Source organism: Lichenostomus cassidix, chromosome 4A (genome assembly GCF_008360975.1).
Source record: "Lichenostomus cassidix isolate B80296 chromosome 4A, HeHo_3.0, whole genome shotgun sequence".
In the NCBI taxonomy this organism is placed as follows: domain Eukaryota; kingdom Metazoa; phylum Chordata; class Aves; order Passeriformes; family Meliphagidae; genus Lichenostomus; species Lichenostomus cassidix.
This window is the reverse complement of record NC_139485.1, coordinates 12,218,690-12,242,381: the sequence shown is the minus strand read 5'-3', so window position 1 is coordinate 12,242,381 and position 23,692 is coordinate 12,218,690. Positions and strand designations below refer to the sequence as shown.

Genomic DNA, 23,692 nt, shown 5'->3' with positions numbered 1-23,692 from the left:
CTGCAGTGGAAATAACCATGTTTGGTTGTGTAATGGCCGTACCTTCTTCTTAATATTGCCTTTAAATTACAGTGAGTCATGGATGCTACAGGCATCTATTATGGAGCAGCAGATGATTTTCTCCTCGCTCCAGGGCATGGGAGTGGCAGTTCACATGAGCAAACAGCACTTCTGTGATAACAGTAAACTAGAGCCATCTACACGGGGTAGAAGCCACTTGTACTTGGTGCTACACACAGAGCACAAGTTAGAACTCAGACTTTTATAGTAAAGTCACTTTTTGGGGGGATAAAACAGCTGTGATGTGTTGGTCACTTAAATGTTTACCTCCCTCTTCATATAAATCACTTTGGTGTCATTTAAGTGGGGTGACTTCTTTTTTTGGCACGCGATTTGTCTTTAATTTTAGTCTGAGTTGTATGGTATAGGGAGCAGTCAATAACCCCCTTGAAGTGATTATGTAAGATAACAAATATTAGTGATTTCCTTTTAACAAACTCAGCTCATTTCCTGTGGGGTGTAGAAGATTTATTGTGATCATTTAATCGGAAAGAGAGACGTTTACTTTCTCTCTACCTGGTTGTGGAATAATAACATGTGAGGCTGAAAGAGCAGGCTAGAGTTTGAATCACCCCAAGTGCCAGGGGAGAAAAAACAAAAATAGCTGTTCAGATACTATTAGAAGCAGAAAGCAGTTCTGTAGGCAGCACAAACAGCATCTTTAAATGAGATAATGAGTCAAATTTCTTTGACTTATGGGGATAATATTAAAATACTGTCTCTGAGGATAAGGGAAAAAAGAAGTCTGCTTCCATTTTAATTTTCCTTGAAGAGAAATGAGGCAAACAGCTGGCAATAGGCCTGAAAGTGTATGGCAGGGCAGAGAATATTAGCAAGAAAGGAGCTGCTTTACTAAAATACCCAGACTCCGGGAGTGAGTAGTAAGTTAGCAGTGGCAAATTTAGGACACTGTGGACACTTTGACTCCCCACCTAATAGAGATGATTCTCAAGTTAGATTGCTGGTTGAGGATGAGTGTGTGGAGCTCTGTTTGTGACATGTGGGGTCACTCTTACGAGACCACAAAGCCTTTCAGCCCCAAGCATGCTGTCCTGGTGGGAGGGAGGGAGGGGTGGTGCCAGATGAAGTGTGATGTCTCTGTGCCAGGCTGTTGGCCAAGCCTCTGCTGGCTTTTGGTTGGGCTTTCAGATCTGGTGGCCCTTGCTTGTGGCTGTATGGCAGCTCTTGTGGTCAGGGGATGGGATTTTCACTGCTGTAGAGCGTGGATGAAATATTTGGGTGGGAGGTCTGGCCATTAAACCCCAGTACAGTTTGGGAATGTGCAATTACTTGATAGGCAGTAAACGTGTATGGGTGAGGGATCGTGTTTATGCTCCATCTGCTCAGAATTCATCAAAACGTCTCCAGACTTGACACGGAACCACAAGGGCTACGGTCCCCGCATCTGTTACGAATCAGTCGTGAACCCGAGGTGGCGTCGTGATTTCTCTTTCCCTTTTGAAGATCCTTGAGTGTAGAGTTGCCTTCAACCCTAGAATTAATTGCTCGAGTGTGGAAAGCTACCCAGAGTCCCATGCAGCTGCAAAAATAGCTCACGTGCCGTGGACAATCACAGTTATTCCACTTTCCACTTCAATTTCACAAGTTGCACTGCAAATCCTACAACAGATCGACTTTTCTGAGCAGTAACAAAAGTCCTTGCTGTTGAATACCTAAGCTTTAGATGCAGCAATAGAAGGAGTAATCTTTTCTGTAGTGTTTTAATCTCATTCAGTGGGAATCTAACATCATGTTTCTGCAAGACACAATGGGAAATCCTAGACGTGAGTTTAAAAGCTGATGTTTTAATGCCTGCTGCTCTGCGGTTGTGTTTTGGGGCTTCCCACATTACGTATAGATTAGCCTGGCTTTGCTGAGCTCTATATAATGACTCCATTGACTTTGCTTCCTTATTATTTTTACTCAGGAGTTATAGTGGAATGACTGTTTATACCAGGGATTAACTTGAGGGATAAATCTTCATTCTTCTTTATGAAAATATGTCCAAGGGAATGCAAACTAGTTTTAATGTAGCAAGTAGGTTAAAAATGTTTAATTGAAAATCTTCGTGAGGAGAAATACAAACTACTGCAAGACCCAGCTGTGTACTTTCCTGGGATACTGTCAGGAGAGCAAAGAGCACTTTACAGTGGAATGGCCTTGATGGCTTTTTAATGATCCTAGATATTTTTACATCTTCACTAGGGAGTTGCATTTAGAAGAGTATTGTTCTTGAGTGAGTTTGGGAATAGAGGGGTGAAAGAAGAGAGAATATTGAAAAGCTGCAAGTATGCTTGATTTCCAAGCCAGAATGCTAGAAAATAACTTAAATTCAGCCTTGAATGGATCAAAAGCTGTACCACTGTGCTGGAATACACAACAGAGAGAAAGCTGTATGGTTTTGAGAGAAAACACAAACTTTTTTTCAAACTGTCTAAACCCCACAATTTTGATGCTTAAGTCTTCACCCCTCAAATTCCCTTATTTGGACCCAAAAAATACAAAATTTTCTAGATCCATCCTGAACAGCAGATCTGAACAGAAAACTCAGGATGCTATTTCTGGCTGCCCTGCCTCTGAGGTGGGCTGCAGGGTGCTGGGGGCCTCCAGTGCTTCCCTCTGTCCTCTGCTGATGCTGGCTGCTTTCTCCCTGACCTTCTTGCCCCTGCCTTGGGGACACGGAAATCTGCCTGTCCCCTAATCACTCTCCTGCTACTTAGCCCTGGACAAGCACTGAAGTCAGCCGGGTTAAATTGTTGCCAGCAGTGACATTTCCTGCCCTGGCCGGAGCTGAAAAAAAGGAGCAAATACAAGCCAGAGCCCTGGGTGACTCAAAAAAGGATGAAAACCTGCAACTGGGCAGTTCTCAAGCTGCTGAGATGTTCCCATAATTAGTTGCATGCCATTAAACCCACAGCCTGGTTGAGGGTCACGACACATTTGAGGGCAAAGTGCACTGGGGTTTGTAGGGTGCAGGCCACCTATGGGTATGGGGTGGAGGTTCCTGTGTGTGGGGTAATAAGTGAAATCAAGGGCTAGGCTCCCTGACAGCATTTTGTAGGGTCAGGAGGAGTTGGGAGGGAAGGTCTGGCTGGAGGTCAGCAGCAGAGGCACATGAAGGGTGAAGTGTGCAGCCACCCAACATGGAATTGCTGTGTCTGTGTCACCATCTCTCTGCAGACCAGGATGTGTGGATGTGACCTTCTGCACTTGGCAGTAGTGGTGAGAGTTTTCTGGAACCCCCCAGGAAACTGATGCTGATAAATTGTTGTTTTGGGATTCTTTTACCACTTCTCCCTCTTGCCCTTTTGTCCTGTAATGTGAGGCAGAACTGCAGGGAGCTCAAGAGGCTCTCAAATCACCTCCCCAACAAGCATTTGTGTGCTGAAAGCCCCATGAGATGTAGCTGCCACCAAAGCACCTGGGCTGCTGGAAAGGATCTTCCAGCCTATCCTTTGGAACCCTGGGAAAGGAAGCAGCTTGAAAGCTGTATGCAAGAAATGGTGTTTAGTTTGGAAGCACAGCTATGAGCCCTACGAAATAATGCAATTTCATAAGGATTACACCTGCCGTCCTCCAGAGACGTTAGCAATGAAGAGGAGGCTGCTGGAGATGTTCCCAGTGGATAGAGGAGGTCAGCTGTCTTGGTATTGACATTTCTTTCCTAATGAAGTGTAATGATAGCAGCCAAGGACGGAATTTTATTCAAAATGTTTATGAAGAGAATTGCAGAGGGGACAGGTGACTGCCTTCCCACAGGCACTCCACAGCTGGAGCGGGAGCCTGGTGACTTTGTAACCCCTTTTGCTCTGAGCTGCCTCATCTTGAATGAGGCACCTGTGGAGCACAAGTTGACCTGCTGGTCTGCGTGAGCAACCTGAACTGTGGCTCCTGCCTTTTTCGCTATGGGTGCTGCATGTGGACCAGCCATTGGCTTAGGAGAAGCAGTGGTGAAAATAATAAAACAATAAATTAATGAGAATTAAGGCCTGTGTCATCACAAATAGTAGGGCACTGAGATTTGGTTTTCATAAAAGTGCCCCTTTTCGTTGCCATTTGAGGATCTAAAAGTTTAGTCAGAGTGCCAGGGTCCAGCCTTCCTCTGTGCAATTTTTGCCCTTGGTTTGACTTAGGGGGAATGTGACTGTAATCCTCTTTCAGGAGGAATTTCATGTTCCTATATCCAAAGTAGCTGGGCAGCCTTTGGGCAAGAGCAAACCTTGCCAGGGAAGTGACAGAAATGGAATATGTTGCTTGCATGCATGGGGAAGGGACGGGGGGGCAACACTTCTGCACTTGTGGGCAACTAAGAAACAGCTAGAGGAGCCAAGGAGCCCTTTTAGTGTAGCAGAGGGACCTCCAAAGAGGCAGTGCTGTCCAGGCAGCAGGTTGCCAGCCACGGGGCCAGACCGAGGGGTTGGGCTGCAGTGCACAAGGACATTTCCTTCCACATACCAAGGGCAAACATCAATGCAGAAAACAATACCAAGCACTTCTCCACATCAAAGATGACCCTGAGAAGACCTGCCAAGAATGTGACTGCATCTGCCTCAGCTCCAGCCATCTGAGGGCCTGTGCTAGGCCTTCAAAGCACGCTGGAGCAGCAGTCAGCTCAGATTTAGGGCTGGGAGTGCGTGAATGTGACTGTGGGTTTGGAGCCGATGGCGTCATTCAGGAGTGCTTCAGTCCACTGGGGTGGTTTTGGCTTTTTCCTTTCTCTGCCTTGCACTGCAGTTCTGCTGCTAATTTTGAAAAACAATGTGAGGGATAACTAAGGATGGTTTTGGTTGTAGATGCTCAGATAAATGTCCCTGCTGTTTTGCTCATTAAAGCAGACGGAACGCTGCTCGTGATCTGTGGTGTCTGAGGCAGGGAGAGGCAGGTCCTGCAGAGAACAAGCTTGGTGGGAAAAGCACTTTGGTTCTGAGGGCACTGTGAGCAGGACATGCTGACCCTGGCACCCCTGTGTAAGGGTTCAGAGGGAGAGGCAGCCACTTAGCTGGCACCCTCAGGTCCTCTGTGCCCCTTGTGGGCTGGGGGTGCTGTTGGGGAAGACAAGCACAGCAGGAATGTTAAGACTGAGCAGGTTGAGTGCCTGGTGCTGTGATTCTCAGGAGCTCTGCTTTTCCTCATGGCAGTGTCATATCTGGAGTGGGGGGAGCAAGCTGTAAGTAGGGAATTGAGCAGAAATGTACTCTTGAACGTTTCCTTGCACAAGATAACGCTGCAGCAGACATCGCTGTGGGTAGCGAGTGTTGATGAGACACAGAGTCGTGCAGTTCCTGAATGTCACTCCTAAATGTGTTCCCTTATGCAAGACCTCATAGGCCCAAATCTGTGGTTGAACCAGATGCTGTCTAAATTATTAATGTTCTAGAACCAGGCCAGCAAAATTGGTTAAAGACGTAGTTAATTCCAAAACACTTTCATTGGAATATTTGGGGTGGGGAAGCAAACCAAGAGCCTCCCAAGTGATGTTCTGCCTCACAGTGAGCTGAATGTCTGGACCAGCATGTGCCAAGATGATGCTCTTGCACAACACTGAGAGAAGGAAAAAATGATGCAAGTAAGGTTGTGCTAGTCCCAAAAATTGATGACAACTCAGTTGTCTAAGCTGACTGCTCACCTAGAGCATCACACAGTCAGCTTCGGAGTGTGCTTTTGAAATCATCTTTCCACGTCACTGAGAAGTTACTCCTTCAGTCTTTTAGCCAGTATTGCCCTAATTCTTTCTTTTTTCTTTTTTTTTTTTTTTCCAGAGGAAACAGTATAAAACAAAAGTAATTTCACTGCATTAATTTTCAAATTGTTGGATTTTTATGTTTTCTGGCAGCTGCGCTGCTGGCATGGCAACGCTGTTGTTGTGCAAGTTTGGAAAATAAGAAAGCCTGAGTTATCAGTGTTATTATAAATAGTTATTAAAGCTGACAGGATTTTAAATGTTATTATTAACATTCTTAATGTTAACTTGAGGGTAGAGTGAGAGAATGTAATGTAGCTCTGGCTGTCTGACAGCTGGTGGGAGCTCCCTGCAGGACTGTCCATGGTTGGAGCTCTGTCATCCCTCCTCAGCTATTCCTTGCCTTGGGAAGGAAGTGAAGAAGAATCTGGTTGCTTCTCTGAACTTAATCTGCTTGCACTGATCAGTTTATCTTGAGTTTTGGTGGTTTTGTGGTAGGCTGTGAACAAGGCATTGTACTTGATAGGTGTGTACTTTAATGGTGATGGTTCTAGCAGAGGAATGCATCCAGCTGCAGTTGCCAGCAAGTTGGAAAAGGCTAAGGGCGTAACAGTTTCCCTCATGTGATACTCTGAAATGGGGTGAGTATGACAAGGTACCAACAAAAACCAGATTTTATTATGCTAAGAGCATGTCATTTTTACAAGAATGTGATTTTACCTTCACGGGTCAATGTAAGTTGGGGCATTACCCCAACAAATACGATACGAAATATTTGCATTAAGCCCTGAGTTGTTTGCTTTTCACTTAATTTTTGTGAATTGTGTGCAAATCCATATTTTTAAGGAGCAAGTTCAATATGAATGTGAAGATTGGTGCCAAAACACATCTGTTAACAGCTTTTAATCTTCACGTTTGACAAAGCGTATAGATATGGACAAATTGTAATTTACATGATGAAACCGCAGGGTGATGGATTGTTGCAGTGGCGTGGAACGCCATGGAAAGGAAATAAATTTCACAAGATAAAAGGAAGGGACTGGAGTGCATTTACTTCTATCAGAAGCTTTTACAGGGTGTGTGCACTGCAGCTACTACTACCTGAGCTCAAATCTACCAGAGTAAATCCCCTCCAGCAAATAAAGCTTTCTTTGGGACTCTGCTTTATTAGAAAGGAGATTACTTGGTTTTGAGGGTCATTCTAGAGTACAGTTTGAATGAACTTGAGTTGCTTTCCAAGATAAACACAACCCCAGAACAAAGCATATCTGGGTTTACTGTTACATACAATGGTGTTTTAAGAGCTTGCACCTGGCATGGCAGGGCCAACATTAAAAGCTTGTGAAGAATTGCCAATGCAACATATGGCACATCCCACTGACAGAGCCAGAGCTGGTCTGGACTGGGTATGGGCCCCATGCCAGGGGTTAAGGTTCTCCTTGCAGTGATACTCAGCAGTTAAGCATTTATCACTGCTGTAACGAGGTGTAATTGCTCATAGTCTTCCCCAAAACTCTCTCTTAGAGGTGATCTCTGATTGTGCTTTCCTGTTGCTTTCTGACACCATAAAATGCCAGTTCTGCACTGATGAATTTGCCTGTTGTCTTCCTCTTTACCTGCAATTGTATTGCACACTAACAGCTTCCCTGTGGGTTACATCCATCACTAGCAGGGCTCAGTTTGGTCATTACTGCAGGCTGGGGTTTCTCTTTTCCATCATCCCTTTGTGATCACCCTCTGCTCAGCTCTGTGCAGGACTCAGACCTACTTGGGGAAGGAAGCAAAACCTTGTTTGCTTCTAAAATCATCCCATGTCTTTGTTCAAAGGACCTAATCCAAGTGCCCATTGCATATCGCCTGCTGTGGAATGCAGGAAAGCAGCTTCAGTTTCCCCTGCATCTGCTGGGATTCGTAAAGATCAACCCCTATGGAATATCAAAGCAGGGGATGCTGTGGGGCTGCAGCCGCTCGAGGGGCGAGGAGGGAACCTAAGATGGGAAGGGGCCTCCTGGGTCACAGCTCTGTTGGTGGGTTTTTGCAGCACGCTGCCATGCAATCTCCTTCATAAAGCTGCAGCTTTGCATGGTGGGGTTGGGGAATCCTCCTGCTTCTCATTCCACTTGGAGCTGCTCTAGCACCTGGCTCGTGCTATCAGCATTTTCCTAATTTTTCTTCTCGAGGAGGATGCAGAGCACTCCTTTGAGGGCTAACAATGCTAGGATGGCCAGGATTGGCTGGCATGGAGGATTTGACATGGAGTTCCTGTCACCTACTGTCGAGTGACATGGGAAGGTATTTTTATCAGACAAACAACTAAACTACTAAATTTGAGTGTCCTTCAGAGCTCTTGTCTCTGGGTGCGAGATGTTATTTAGTTCCCTCACCCCCCCTTTTTTTTGTTATGCAAGGACTGCACCATCTGGATAGCAGATGATACCTTTACATTTGTCTGTTTCCAGTTTTCCAACTATAAATCATCTGATTTAGCTTGGTTTCTGTTGCTTGAGCTCTTAGTGTTTGAACCAGCTCTCCTTTAAAGCCGTGCTGTCCCAACAGGGAGCTTTCTGCTGGGGCTCCTGCTCCCACTGTGCCTTCCAAATATATATATATAAAATAAAATGTGTATATGCTCTGAAGCATCTGAATCAGATTCTACAGCGACCGCAAACAGCTTTCTGCATGGATTCTCCTTTTCCTCAGCCAAGCAGGCTCTTTGTGGACAAAAGAAGGGTAAAGTGCTGTCTGATGAACATTGCTGGCCAGCCAAAATCCAGCACTGAGCTACATCAGCTGCAGAAAATTGTCCTTCTGTCTTTCTAACCAGTTCACTTGCCTACTGAAAAGAAACCGTGGTTTTTTTGGAGTTGTCAGAAACACAGCAGATCTTTATCTGCCATCTCTTTTCATAAGAAAAGAGGGTTTAAAAATTTGCTGATGTTATTAACAGAGCCAGCCTGATTAAGTAGCATTTTTTCTTTTCTGGTTTGTTTCATTCATCTCTGCTAAGTCCTGTTGTCCTTTCTGCCATGAAGTCAGTTCCCAGACCTCCAGCAGATGACATGTGAAGGCCATGCACATCTCCAGCTGTTTATGTTGAGTGACTTCCCTCCTTCTCAGGGATGTTGTGTGTCTCCTCCAGCACGGTCTTGGATCACAGTCTCTTTAGAGCACTTCCCCAAATGCCTTACAAGGCGTCTCAGGTGCATTGTTTGAAACACCAGAGACCGCTTCTGTGTTGTCAGTGTATCTCTGATTGCATCTTAATTTTCTATTTTCATGTGTGGCTAATTAACACTTAAACTCACTCCTGAGGGAGCTTCTCTGTTCAACACTTCAGGCAGACCCACCATGTGGTCGGGATGGAGCTAATGCTCCTTGGACTGGCTATGTGGAAATGGTTTCAATGAGTGTTTTGAAGCTGGGCCAGAGAGTGAATCAAACATGAATGACCATGAGTCACTTTGGAAAACAGCCCTTTTGAGGGCTCAGGGGTGACGTGCCTGCTGCAGACAGCTCTGCTTGCACGCCCAGCGGCTGCACGGTGGCTCCGAGGGTCCTCCTGGCTTGTCCTCAGCTGCAGGGTTGTAGCTGCCACCTCCTTCGGGTGTGGGGAATGGCGTTACTGAGCGTGATGAGTGCTGAGTATAAATGAACCCGGGTATCTGTCATGTAAATGCTGTGTTGAGGGACTTGAATGTGAGATAAAGGAGCTGGTCTCTGTGCTGGAGAGCCCTGCTGGGCGATTGTCCGGGAAGAGCCGCAGCCCCACCGAGGAGGAGGGCACATTCCTGTGGGTTTGGTATGGGGATAGTGTGAGACATCCCATCTTGACATCCCACTTTTTCCTGAGAAATCCCAGCATCATCATCTTCAGCATGTGTTAGCAGCAAGGCCCAGAGAGTGCAGCCTTGTGTGACATCTTTTGACTTGGCTGCATTTTACTGCCTTCCCTGAGCTTGAGTGCTGCCTGTCCCCTTGGGGTACATATCCTTGCAGCCCTGGGAGGGCTCCCACAGCATACAAGGTGTACTGCATGGTGCAAATAATGTTTTGCAGAGATGGGGGCTGTCTATATCCCCTGGAGTAGCAGGTACACCCAAGGAGGTGAGCCAGATCCTTCATCTGTTCCCTGGACTTCTGGACTGCATAAGCAGGGACCAGACAGCGATGGCTGACCCCACTGCATCTCTTCTGCACAGCTCTGTCCTGTACACCTTGGGCTAAATGTGTGGGATTTTTTGCTTTAGTGACTGAGGGCTAATTCTCTACTTTTCTCTTTCTCTCCCCTAAAGGTGAACCCCACGCCGCAGGGCACACGAGCACTGCTGAAGATGATGTACTGCCCACACTGCCGAGGTCTGGTATCGGTGAAGCCCTGCTACAACTACTGCTTCAATGTCATGAGAGGCTGCTTGGCCAACCAAGGGGACTTGGATGCCGAGTGGAATATCTTTATGGGTAAGGAAATATGGGTTAAAACTGGGTGTAAGTCTACAGTGATGCCGTGTTCTTCACCTGAATAGCTTTGTGAGTGGCTGTGCTGAAGGTTTTTCAGGTATCTGTGATGGGTATCTTTTCCTTCCACGCCTCTGCATACAGCACACCTTTTGCCATTCGCATTAACCTCTAAATAAATGAGACTGTTGTGCCAGTGACATTTGTTGCAGATGCTTTAGTAGCATGGAAGTGCCATGGGCTTGTAGGCTTGGAATGTTTCTTCTTGCTGGTCCAAGCATGTGTGCAAGCTGTTTTTTCTATACTACTTCTTATACATCATTGTCACCATGCAGCTGTCCTTCCTGAAGCCAGTTTTCTTCTTCAGTGGGCTGGGAGTCTCTTTGCCAGTCATGAAGAGCTTCAGGAAAAGCTGTAGACCTGGATTTTACATTAAAAAATTGAATAGGACATATGTCTGAATCTGTTTTTAAACAGTTCATTTGGCACTTGGCCACCATCCTTTTGCAATGTCAGCAGATCTTACGTGACACTGTGTGAGTGCTTTTGCCATCCTCTTCCTCGTGGTTGTTATTTCTGTTCTGTGCTTATACATGGTATCATTCAGTACATGAAATCTAGGCTGAAATGTTAAATTCTACCTTGGGTCAAGGCTCATCAGAATTGGCAGTGCATCACATTTTGGGGCACAGGCAGTAGATAATGTTAAATGTTTTCATTTGTGCTCCTTTTCCAGAAGGTTTGATTTATCTGTGATCGAGCATCCTTTGGGAGCAGTCGCTTCACTCCAGTTAATGTGTGATGAAGTGCACATGTAAAATATCTGCTGCTACTGAAAAGGCTGTGGTACTCTTCCCATCCCACTCATGGAAAAAAAAATGTTAGAAAGAAAAGATTTCCCTTTCACTAAGTTGCAAGATTAAAAAAAAAAAAAAGGGGAAATTGCTGATAGTTGACATTTAAAGCTTAGAACTTGTTTTCCTGTGCTTTGTGCACTGGATATTCACTTTGCTGCCCATGCCAACTGGATATGCACAGGGTGTTATTTTCAGAAGGCGTTTTTTTTGTGTGCATATTCCATATAGGGAGCTAAATGTGACACTAAATTGGGTTTCCAAGTCATTCTCTGGGAGGCTGACACCCCGCCCCCCCAGTCCTCCCAGCCGTCTTTCTCATGAGAATATTAAGTATTTCAACTACAATTGTTGCTGAAATAGCTCAAAGCCAGGAGACTTGCAAACATCTAGTCCAAGTAGAAAAGAGGAATCCCATGAAAGGGAAGGGCATAATGCCAGAAAACAGACAAAAGCACAAGCAGCTAATTGCTGTAGGTGGTATGCGGCTAAAAACGAACCTCAGGGGAAGCCGGCGAGCCTTGTCACACGAGACTGATCAGGGACTGCATACAATAATTAAGATTATTAAACAAGACAAAATAAATACGTGTGATTCCAGGTTGGAAGCAAAGCTTTCTTCTTGCAGTGCTTCCTCCCCAAAGGGCTTCTTGCCCACTCATTACTTAAGTATGGTATTAAGCTTCGTTACATTTATTGGCAGTATTTGTTTGGTTCTTGCACTCTGGGTTGATGGTTGCAATGGAGTACAGATACAGAAAACTTAGGCTGCACTTTCTTTAGACAATGCAATAAGTGAACAGGTGCTGGTTATGGTTTCTCTCTCAATTTGCCACTCGAGACAAATTAAATTATCTGGTGTTTAGGGCAAGGCATATGCCACGAATATCTTGTATGTGTATTTAAAGGTTTAAGTAATTAAAGAAATAACACCCAAAAAAATTCCCCCTAAACCACCTTACAAAATCCCAAAAACCCACCTCCATGGGCTCAATGCAATATTGCATCGTGGGTTTAAGTGCCAAGTTATGGCAATGTTTTATTACAAGTCAAAAGCAGATTTTGAACCTATCAAATCAATTTAAAAATAGTTAAATCAGAGAACTTGCAACAAGTGCTGCTAGTCTATATGAAGAGGGTGTGAGATACACATTTACGTGTGCCAGTGCGTCTATAAGTAAGTCAGTTATGTAAAGCTGGGATGTAAAGTTTGTAGGTTTTTTGAGGCAAGAATTTGTAATTCCTTATTTCTCCAAAGTACCATTTAAAGCTGAGGAGTATGAAATAATGACTGAATTGTACTCTTTTCTCCCCTTTAACTATCTAAATTATTTCTCCCTCTATTCCTGACACAATTGTACACCAATTAGACAGGGGTATACTTTGTTTCAAACAGGCTTTTGGGGGGTTGGAGCTTTCCTGAATGAACAGTGTTAATCTCCAGTGCCTTTTCATGATTTTTTTTTTTCTCCACAAAGGTTTACTCTGCTCAAAGATGTCGAATTCAGGCTCCATATACATATCTGGAGTACTACTTTGTGTGCAAAGAATTTTTTCCCCCTAAAAAAAAGAAAAAAAAAAAGATTGTTGTTAATGAATGGTCAAGGTCTTCCCCCTCCTTCCTTCCCCTTTTAAATCAGATCTTGGGGTTAAGACTGAAAACTGCCTTTTGTTCTTCAAGTCAGACAGTGAGGCTGAAGATGTGGGTTTCTGATTATTGGTGGCACAATGAGAAAGAATTGCTTTCCTTCATGAGAGCGAGGTGCTTTGTTGCCAAGGATTGTCTCAATGCCAGTAGCAAGGACAAATGTATGCAAGAGGAAAAGGGTCTTTAAGGGATGGTGCTAGATGGTGTGGCTTGGTTGGTTTTTTTTTTCACCTAAATCCACTTCTATCTCCCCATCACAGGGAGGAGAGACAGTCTTTGTCATGCTGTGTGTTTGTAATACATGGCCAGGGTACATTTTTCACTCTTCCAGTTTTGGTTTTTTTTGTGAAGCAAAACTGACCCACCTCACTGTGGCTTATAAATATCAATAACTTCGCACAAGATCTGTGGCAAATAATTGTTATTTATAATCAACTCCTCTCTCCCCATAATGGAAAATTTTTGGGGGGGATATGGGTTGCTCAGAAGGTTTGTTCCTGGAGCAGTAGCAGGAGCCTCCCCTCCTGCAGGCAGAAACCCCAGCCAGCCTTAGTAAAGTCAGGCAGGGCTGCCAGAGGGAACCACTGCTCGCCACCACTGCTGTGGGGACACCAGCCAGCTCCTGGTGGGAGGTAAAAGTTTGCAGGATGCCTCCAAAATCAAAACTGTGGATGAGGCAGAACCCCCCCCACTCTGAGCCCCTTCTCCTCCCCACCCCTTTCTAATGAAAGTTTATTTCGTTTGTCGTTCCTTACCAGTATCAATCCCAACTCCAATTATTACTTTCCTTATCTTTTCTCGCCAGCTTTGGCAGCTCTGCTGGAGGCCGAATGCATTTTCTCTATCGGCAGTCAAAGCAGAGGCTGCATTCCTGGGCTGTGATACATGGAACGCCATGGCACCCCTGCTAACAAAGGACCCAATTCGCTCTACATTCCCATGGTCTTGTGGATGGCCTGCCCGGCTCAAAGTTTACAAAGATGCCAAACAGCCAGAAGAATTGGGGTTTATGTTTCCTTTCAGTCTTTCACAAACACTTTATTGATCTGTGGCCTTTCCTGGCCACTCAGAGAATTAAGTAGTTACAAAATGGAATGATTTTTCCTTTTTTTTTTTTTCCTTAAAAAAAAAACCCTGTGCATTTTGTGTGTTTTATTATCTGTCTATTCATAATATTTTTATTTGAAATGAGCGGCTTCCTGCACACTGTGCCGGGGTGTTCTTTATGCGCGTGAAAAACCCCAAAAGCTTTGACAATGATGAACACATTTAAGTTGTGCTCCACTTGTTTACAAAAGTCTCCATTTGGTAGCACATCAAAAGCATTTTTCTCTCCTCCGGCACAATGGTATATTCATGCTAGCAGTCATTACTCAGAGATTTGAAGCATCACTTTATTGGAGCCCACCACAATACAGTCTAAGAGTCTTTGTTTCATTTGTTATTACCTTCTCCTTTTTTTCCCTTTTTTTTCCCCCTTTTTTTTTTTAATGCATTTAGTTCAGACCTGTTTGTAGTCCCTGACGGCAAAATTCCAGCCATGCCCTGCCAGAGCTCTGTCATTGATGCTGGTGGTGTGTGCCTTTGCTGGGGCCTCCAGCTCCTCCCGGGGCTCTCTCCCTAAACACCCACACCTTGGTGGAGCTGTGTGAGTGAGAGGGGGCTAATTGACTGATAGTCCTTTAACTAACACCCAACAAATCTTTAGAATACTGAGTTGTCTTTAAAAAGTGGATTTATAGGCTAGGATGGCATCTGCTGTTTGTGTTGGGGGTTATGGTGTTGGATTATTATTATCATTGTTGTGTTTTGTTGTTTTTATTAATAATAATAATAACTTCACACATACAAATAGGTTAGTTGTGTATTTTTCATTGTTTGTGGGTTATTTAACATGACTTGGTCACTAAGGTAGAGCTATTACTAAGTTGTTCAGTATGTGGAGTTTTTTCACAGGACTTTAACAGATAGCCAGAGCCTACAGAAATTTTCTGTTTGTGCAAAGTACCTTCTGCAGTTAGGAGGAGGATGAATGTCAAGAGAAAGATTAATAGACTGAGTGTGAAACACCCATTTCTCATTAATGGAAGGAATCAGGCATATCTTAGGAGCAGGGAGGAGCTCCTTGGGGCCAGAGGGACTGTTGTGTCCTCATCACTCAGGCTAAGAAAAATTGGAGAATTACATGCAACTGGAAAAAGAAGAGTTTGTGGCACAGCATCGTGAAGTGATGCAGGAGAGGAGACCAGCAAATGCATTGGGGTTGAGGGACCACAGTGAAAGCTAACAGTAAATTAAGGTTGTGATGGGTGAGAAGAGACGAGAGCTTAGTGCCAGGCCTATTCCTGGAGGCACCTTGTAGGGGAGAACCATAGAGAGGGCTTAAATGCAGTGCAGGGTGAAAGCCTTAATGCCAGTAATAATTTCCCAGAGGAAGTAGTGGATGTTCAGTAGCTGCTGTGTTTAATGATGCATTTGATGAGGACGTGCATGTCGGCACAGGAGGAGTGACCCAGTGTTGTCTGAGGGACTTACCATCTCCCCTTGCTTAGAGATGTGCCAAATACATCATGAGTGCACAGCATTCACCCTGCTCTCACTCAGACACCCTCCCTCGTGCAAATTGTCCATGTAATGCTGGGAGGTGCCATTTCCTGGCTTCCCCAGGCAGGAAAAAGCCTGTAGCTGGCCATAAGGGAAAGATGGTATCAGGGATTGTCTTGGACCCTTGCACGTTGGTGCCTTGTGCTTGAGACCAGCATGAGGAAGCCGGTGGCTTTGAAAGCAGTCTTGAAAAACAAATGACACAAGGCAACCTTTAATAAACGAGCATGGAAAAGAGGGTGTTAGTAATGCTTGTTCTGATGGGAGGAGCTGATTACAGGCTGCTGTTGGCAGGCTGTGATGGCTTTTGATGTGCATGAGCCTGTGGCTTGGTGCTGGCAGTCTGGAAGAGCCTGGTGAAGGTGTAGGCTCTGGGAACGGAGCAAAATGTTTCCTGGAGATGTTCTCTGGTGAGAGGTGACACTGCAGTGGTTAGTGTCTGTGTGCTCAAACTGTTAACCTTGTTATCTGCTGTTCTTGAACCTCCTCCATTAAAAGCCTTCATTTTTCACTCTGTGTGTTAGATTCTCCTCCATTACAAAACTTTGTTTCTCTCTCTGTGTTAGATTCAATGCTGCTGGTAGCAGAGAGGCTGGAGGGTCCTTTCAACATTGAGTCAGTCATGGACCCCATTGACGTGAAAATCTCAGATGCTATCATGAACATGCAGGAGAACAGCATGCAGGTGTCTCAGAAGGTAAATGGGCCTAGAGGACACTTGGGGTTTATTTATTTAATGTGTTTTATTTCCCTATTCTTGTCAATATTTTTTTCTTGAATACCCTTTCAACTATATATAAAACTGATGTATTGTTTTGGGCAGGGGCTGGGTTGGAGCCTGGAAAAGAGAGGCTCTTGTGACCTCCTATTTCATAAAATCCTTTCCTTCTCTCACATAGGTTTTCCAGGGATGTGGCCAGCCAAAAACACTTGCCCAAGGCCGGTCTGCTCGCTCTGTCTCTGAAAGTGGTTTCAGTGCTCGTTTCAGACCCTACAACCCGGAGGAGAGACCAACAACAGCTGCTGGCACGAGCTTGGACAGACTGGTGAGTGCCTGGTCCTGCTGGTGCCACACAGGTGCTTCATACCCGGGTGCCACAGTGTATAATTTTCCATTTTTAATTTATAGGGTTTCTTAATATTCCTTGGCTGTGTTAAAACTCTCTGAGGGGTGTAATCTGCTCATGGCTCTAGACATTAATTACCTCAACCCTTCTATGTCAGAGAAGTGCCTGTGTTAAAAGCTCAGCTTATGAATAATATGTGTTTGAGGAGCAGTGTTTAATTTTGTATTAAAAAAGTAAATCAACCATCAAAACACGCAGCCTGAAGATCTGGCCTGTACACGTCTGTTGTGATAAAAAATACCTTCCCAACTTTACTTTTACTGAGTGTTTGGTATTCTGGATTATGTCTTGTGTTTCTTTTTTTTTCTTTTATTTAATAGGTTACTGATGTGAAAGAGAAGCTGAAACAAGCCAAAAAATTTTGGTCATCTCTCCCTGGCAACATTTGCAATGATGAAAAGATGTCTGTAGGCACTGTCAATGAGAATGAGTGCTGGAATGGGAGCGCCAAGAGCAGGTCTGGTGATGCTGCTGCCCCTCGTTAACCCTCTCACCCCAGTTTTTCCCTACATCCTGGCCCCTCTCCCTGAGCCCTCTTCTCCTACAGGAGTGATCCCAGCTTGCCCAAGACAGGCTGCTGCCTTTTTTTTTTTGTGAACGGGAGAGCTGGAATGTAGCTCCAAAGTGTTTTCCAAGCTCTATGTGAAGGTTTCTTTTAGAGGAGGGAACAGAGTGTAGATACCCAAATTAGGGCATCTCTCCTTGGATTTAAGCCCCTTACTAGTTGTTCATGGATTTGGGGAGATGATCTGTACAAAATGCTGTATCATAGCCACAGAGCAGGGGTGCTTGTGTTGTCTGACAGTTCTGTTGCCCCAGTGCCCCCAGCTGGTGTTTCTACCATGAACTGGTTTCTTTGTTGAGCAAGAGCAGGGATGATGGAGGGTGGAGACTTTCTCCACTGCTGAGGTCAGTGGCACAAGGGGGCAAGTGGTTTCATTCACACTTTTTATGGAAAAAAAGAGTTACAAAACTTTTTTTTTCTTGTAAGGAAGAAATTGCCAATACATGAGTAAGCCAAAGTTCTTCTGTCATATGGTTTATGTAACTGTTTAATTTTTATTTTGGAAATAAAAGTTTCTTTTTTTTTTCTGTTTGCTTGAGGAAATAAGCACAATCCAAGATGTTCCATAAAAAAAAATAAAGCAGTTGTCTAGGGTTTTCCAGCAGTTTTTTAAGTAATAGCAGTTTTTGCCCTTGATATTTTTGGGCCACAGGACTAAGCCATACCTCATATCTTTTGCACTGCTCTGTGTGTGCCTAAAGCTCTACCATGCTCGGCTAGGGCAATGTTTTGGGTCTGTGAAATGGCTCTGCCTCCTGAAGTCTTGTTTATCAGCAGCTTCTAGGGGCTTTTGATAGCAGATACTTGCAGTGTATGTGGAGACACCAGTACTGAGAGGAGACGGAGACTTGGCAGCACTGGGCAAGGAGACAGGGCAGGCTGGATATACTGTGTGGGGTGGGCAAGACAATTTGCTTTGGCTTCTCTCTCTTGTGGTACTGATGTTGGCACCATAACTAAGAAAAGTTATGTTTTCTTTTGTTAAACTGATTTTTTAGCAAGTCAGGTAATTGGAAGAAAGGGAAATGTGTTCTATCCCTGCTTTATAAGATGATACTCCAAATACCTGTTTCAGGAAATGTATTCTGTTGAGTTTTGTCGCTCAGTCTCTCTTTTAAACCCGGAGGCTGTATGTGTGTGCAGACCTGAGCATGTACACCTTCTGAAGCTGAGCATCTTGGCTTTCCCCTTCTCTGATGTGTGGGGCTACAGGATCTCATCTTCAGCATCACAGATGTTTCTCCTGCTGGGGTTATTAGGGAAATTTACATCTCACGTCTGTGTGGTGAGAAGCACACATTCAATATCTCAGCTTGATGGTTAAGGTGCATTATTCAAAACCAGAATGAAACTCTTGCCTCCAACAGTTACTATAGGTTTCTGTGGGATAACTAGGGTCTCGAAGGTTGTTTGCCCAGAAGTATCATCTAACTGGGCATCAAGGCATCTCAGCACCTTGTTTTGCTCTGTAGCCTCTTCAGCAAGTTGATTTATGCTGTCGAAAGCCATTATTAATATAAACCCCATATCTTCCTTTTCTTTTCAAGCTGGGGAGAAAATTGTCATTCCCCTGCCCTTGTGGCACAATGTAAATGAAACATTGCTTCATTCCACATACTGCAGAGATTGCAGGGAGAGGAGATGGGGTAAGAAGTTGGTGAAGGGCTATGTGAGGTTTAGCACGTGGAAAGATCCTGTTGGGCTCAGAATATTGCCCAGACTGAAAGCAGGCATTGCAGAGTTCCCATGCTGTCACCCTTTGGCATGGGACCCTGCTGAACTGCAGCTCTGATACCAGCAGGAATGGTTTCTTTTCAGGTATGACTTTGCAGTGACTGGAAATGGCTTGGCAAGTCAAGTGAATAACCCAGAGGTTGAAGTTGACATTACCAAGCCAGACATGGTGATTCGCCGGCAAATCATGGCTCTGCGGGTGATGACCAACAAGCTGAAGAATGCCTACAGTGGGAACGATGTCGACTTCATTGACATAAGTATGTTTGCTGTTGTTTGCCTTTTGCTTTTTCTTTTTTCCCTTTTAATAGGATTTCATGCTAACATGGATAGCTGGTTAAGCTTCAGCTGTGGGTAAGCGTGTTAGTAAGGAGGGTGGGAACTGGCCTCTGACAGGCTGTGTGAGGAGGGATGTTCCTATAATGCCACAGAATGGTTTGGGTTAGAAGGGACCTTTAAAGATCATCTAGTCCAACCCTCCTGCAATGAGCTGAGTTATCTACTACATCAGGTTGCTCAGAGCTCCATCCATGTAGCTTGACCTTGAGTGTTTCCAGACTGGGGAACTTAACACCTCTCTGGGCAACCTCTGCCAGTGTTCCACCACTGTCATCATAAACCATTTCTTCCTTATATCAAATCTAAATCTACCTTCTTTTAGTTTAAAACCATTACCCTTGTCTTATTGCAGCAGACCCTGCTGAAAAGTTCATCCCCATCTTTTTTATAAGCCCCTTGAAGTACTGAAAGGCTGCAGTAAGGTGTCACCAGGGCTTGCTCTTCTCCAGGCTGAACGACCCCAGCTCTCTCAGCCTGTCCACATAGGAAAGGTGTTCCAGCCTCTGAGCATTTCTGTGGCCTCCTGTGCACGTGCTCCAGATCCTTCCTATGTTTGGAGCCCCAGAGCTGGATTCAGAGCTGCATGTGGGGTCTCACAAGTGGAACAGAGGGGGCAAATCTCCTCCCTTGACCTGCTGGTCACAGTGCTTTTGGTGCAGCCCAGGATGGGGTTGGGATTCTGGCCTGTGAGCACACACTGCCCAGACGTGATGAACGCACACAGAAGTCCCATCAACCAGGGGACCCACACTTACCTCTCATAAACACCACAGCAGCCACGCTCTTCCCTTTTCCCCCTGCTGCCCTGTGCAGGCAGCAGAGGAGGACAGCAGGTGTGTTTGTCTCCCCAGGTGAGGAGAGCAGCGGGGAGGAGAGCGGCAGCGGCTGTGAGCTCCAGCAGTGCTCCTCGGAGTTCGAGTTCAACGCCACCGAGGTCACTGGGAACTCCAACAAGAGCGATAAGACCGTGAACACTTCTGCTGCCACCAGGAGCGGCTTATCACAAGCAGCCTTGCTCCTTAGCATTTTGTTCTTGGCCATGCAAAGACAATGGAGATAATTGTGCAGCATAGGGGGAGGGGAAAAGACTTTTATTATCGAAGGTAGAAGGCACCTGCTTTCACTTTTATACCATCTAGAGACTTTGCTTTTTAAGTTAATGGACAACAGTGTACAGTTTTTACTATGTTGCCACTGGTTTTAAGATACTGATTTATTTTTTTTCCCTTGCTATCCTGGGAATAACAGGAATGGGAACTACCAGTCTATCCTGTTCACCAAGAGTCCATGTTAGAGGTGGATAACAAAAATGTATATACAAGCCTGTAGTTAGCTCTGCATTTGTGTCTTTATCACTTCTTTTTTTTTTTCTTTCCTTTTACTGTATTTCTTACAAAAACAAAAACCCCAGGGTCTTCTCTTGGCCTGTAACAAGTATGTGTTTCTGAAATGAGAAATATCTGTACAGAAGCAGGTTTTATTTATCATGTTATCTTATGGGGAAAAAATAATTGCCCAACAAGCAGAAAATGTTTCATGTAGTTAACTTCCCATTTATCCACATTATGTTAGTTGCCTTATCTGGAGAGAAGTGGAAGTCATTTGTCTTCATTATGCGGTAAAACAGAAGGTGAAGGCAGAGCTGGTCATCGTGCCAAGGGCGCTGTTTGCGTAGGGCATCCATGCCAGGAGCAGGTTGTGCTTGCCTTACAGGAGGCTTGGTTAAATTGGAAGGGACTACAGAGAATTCCCATTCTGCAGACGCTGAGAAGAGTTGTCGTTGGTTCCCTGGGATCCTTGCAATTAGCTGTAACTCCTGTGGGTTCGTTCCCAACGCGCATCCCCCACGGGAATGAGGCATTAAACTTGTTCGGTTGGAAACAACTTGTCGTCTCGCAGATCCAAATGCCAACATGTGTCTTGTCTGCAAGTTTGTTAGGTGAATGCTGGATTGATTTTTTTTTTAATGGTTTCGGTTCTGATTTTAAGGAATCCTGTGTGGGAGGGCAGGTGGGGAGGGGTTGGGTTTGTTTTTACAGCAGTTTTATTTCCTCTCCGGTGGGGTCAAAAGGGAAGGAGCAGGCACTGTTGCAGGTACATGGGAGTAGGAGCAGGCAGCAGCTGACAGGGCTGAAGATGCCTCATTTTGGGTGTTTTTGGTCTCCTGGGAGCTGATGCCCAGCACCTGTAGCTTTTTGGCACTACCCAAGACAGCCTCCTCTCTCTACCTGTGCTGTTGCAGTTGGAATAGTGTTGTGGTGAACAGCAACTCATGAATAAAATAAATGTATATTTTTAAGAAAAGAGATGAAATAATTTTAAACATAATTTAGTGAAAGCAAAGTCTTTGGAAAGACTCAAAATTATTCTACACATCTTCTCCTGATTTGGGTAGCCTTTAGGTCTGGCTGGATGCTGGGATCCAGCCAGGAGAGCAGTCCAGGGAGAGCTCTATTCCACTCTTGTGTCATAAAAGATAATTTTCTATTTTTATATTGAAGCATTAATTACTTGTTAGCTCAGGGTCAGCATTATACTCAACTTTATTTTCACACCAAATTTCTGCAAAGCTATAAAGACGGAGTATTCTTGGCTGGTATAAATAATCCTGGAGGCTTAATTTTACTAGAAGTAGCCAGTTATTTATTAAAACATGATGTTAGTAGAGTTAGGGATATTCTGGCTAGATTATTTTTCTTTAGAAAATAAATCATGGAACCATAAAATTGAAAAAATTATAAATTTATGTGTGGGAAAAAATGGATTGTAAATAGCTAAGTTGCCTTGCAAGGAATTGGAAAATGTGCTGATACTTAGAAACTACCTCAGTTCTGAGGAATTTCCTTTCTAGCTTTGAGTGCTATTGCATTTACTTGGTAGAAGTGAATCTGGTCTCCAATATGTAGCTGAAAGAGTTATCCCTATAGACCTTGTTAGATTGTTTTTAATTTAGAGGGTTGAACTACATCCAGCTGTTTTCTTTCAGCTAAGTTCCCTAACAAAGAGAATTTCTGAATTAAATATTGCTGATGGTTTCCATGACTCTTCCTGATTTGTTTGGTTTCATGGCATTTTCTGATTGCCCTTTAATTATTTAAATGGTTCTAACCATTTGAATTTTAATCCTGAAATAAACAAACCTTAGATGCACTACCATTGTAAATATATCGCAGTAAGGTCTGACTGGATAACCCTTCTGGCTCATACCCAGCTGGCAGGCCAGCAGAGTTAAATGAAGAAAAAAAGAATAAAAAAACCCCCAACTTCTTCAGAGCTCAGAGGCTGGTGGAACAAAAGCCCTTGTGTTCAGAGGGGCTGCCTGCTCCAACATCTCCCTTCTTGGCGTAAGTGTTCATATCTAAGAAAGTTGCTTGTAAGTTCTCCTGCCTTTGAGCATTCCTGCTCAGAAAAGAAAAACACTTCTGAATTTATATTTATCATTTTACAACTAATTGCTCACTAACTATTATTCCTTAGTTTGGTACAAGCCACCAATGCAAAGACCTCCCATCAGTTTTAAGTGTGTCCAGTTGACTTTGTTAATAGCACAAGGGTATTCCAGTATAAAAAGAACAGATTTGTCACCTGGGGCTACAGGAAACAAGAGTAAACATCAATGTAGGATGATCAAAAGTTGTGTTCCTGCTTTTATTTTGTGTTTGTGTGTGAAATTGGCTCTCTGACATGAGCTTGTAAACGAAACCATACGGGTAGGGATGAGGCATGCTGCTCACTTCAGGGAAGGCATGTGCTCCCCTCTTTCAGATATTTTTGTTTCACATAACTAGTGCCATTATGAGCATGATTTAAAGAAAAATTGCCATATATAGAATTAATTATTAAAGTTAATGGAGTTGGTAAGTGCACATCAAATGCAAAATGAAGCAGAAAGGTGGTGTCCTTAGCAGCATGGGAGGTGCTGTCTCCCAAAGAGCTGGAATGAAAAGATCCAGCTCTTAATAGGACCTGCTTTACCAGCTCAGTGCCTGTCCTGAAATGGCTTCACAGGTGACACTTGGAGGGGGGAAAGGAGAGCATGTAATGGGACTGTGATCAGAGTCTCTCATTTTGTGCTGTTGGTGCCCCCCAGATCAGGATAAACAAGAGGAATCCATCCACACTCCAGGGCAGAGTCCTGCTCCTCCCCTGCCAGCTGAGCCAACCTGGGTGTCTCCTCACAGGCAAGGTGGTGTATTAATCCTGGAGGGTGCAGCCCCTCAGAGCAGTGGTCATTCCTTAGACCAGCTGGTGCTGATGTTCCCATCACCATCCCCTAATTGCTTTGCTGGATGCCTGGCTGCACCAGGCAAGCCCTCTGGTGTTGTCCTGGCTCCTTCCTCATGGTAGCATCTGGTGTTGGGCGTCTCAGAGCATGGCACATACAAATCCCTTCTGTCTGTTTGGATGCTTTTAATTATCATGTGTCCCACAGTAATTGCCAGCCCTATTTGTCACCTTTCTCACCAAGTCCCCCTCTTCCCTCCTAGCCACAGCCCACTGTGTGACTGTGGCAGTGTCCCCCACTGGTGACAGCAGTAACCAAGTCAGTGACAACCAGCTCTGGGGGCTGCTGCTTGTGCCCTTCACTTGCCAGCACAAAACCGTGGCATTTTCCCTGTCCCTGGG

General features: G+C 44.6%; 1 protein-coding gene across 1 annotated transcript in view; it reads left to right on the top strand.

Moving 5' to 3' along the window:
- Window positions 1-22,108, top strand: part of GPC4 (glypican 4) — a 66,703-nt gene extending 44,595 nt beyond the window's left edge. Inside the window, exons 4-9 of the mRNA XM_085060554.1 lie at window positions 10,033-10,198; window positions 15,868-15,998; window positions 16,201-16,347; window positions 16,749-16,885; window positions 18,812-18,987; window positions 19,918-22,108. Of these exons, the coding sequence (XP_084916680.1) occupies window positions 10,033-10,198; window positions 15,868-15,998; window positions 16,201-16,347; window positions 16,749-16,885; window positions 18,812-18,987; window positions 19,918-20,126 (966 nt within the window). The 3' untranslated portion in view covers window positions 20,127-22,108. The remainder of the gene's footprint in view (window positions 1-10,032; window positions 10,199-15,867; window positions 15,999-16,200; window positions 16,348-16,748; window positions 16,886-18,811; window positions 18,988-19,917) is intronic.
- The last annotated feature ends 1,584 nt before the right edge of the window (window positions 22,109-23,692 follow it).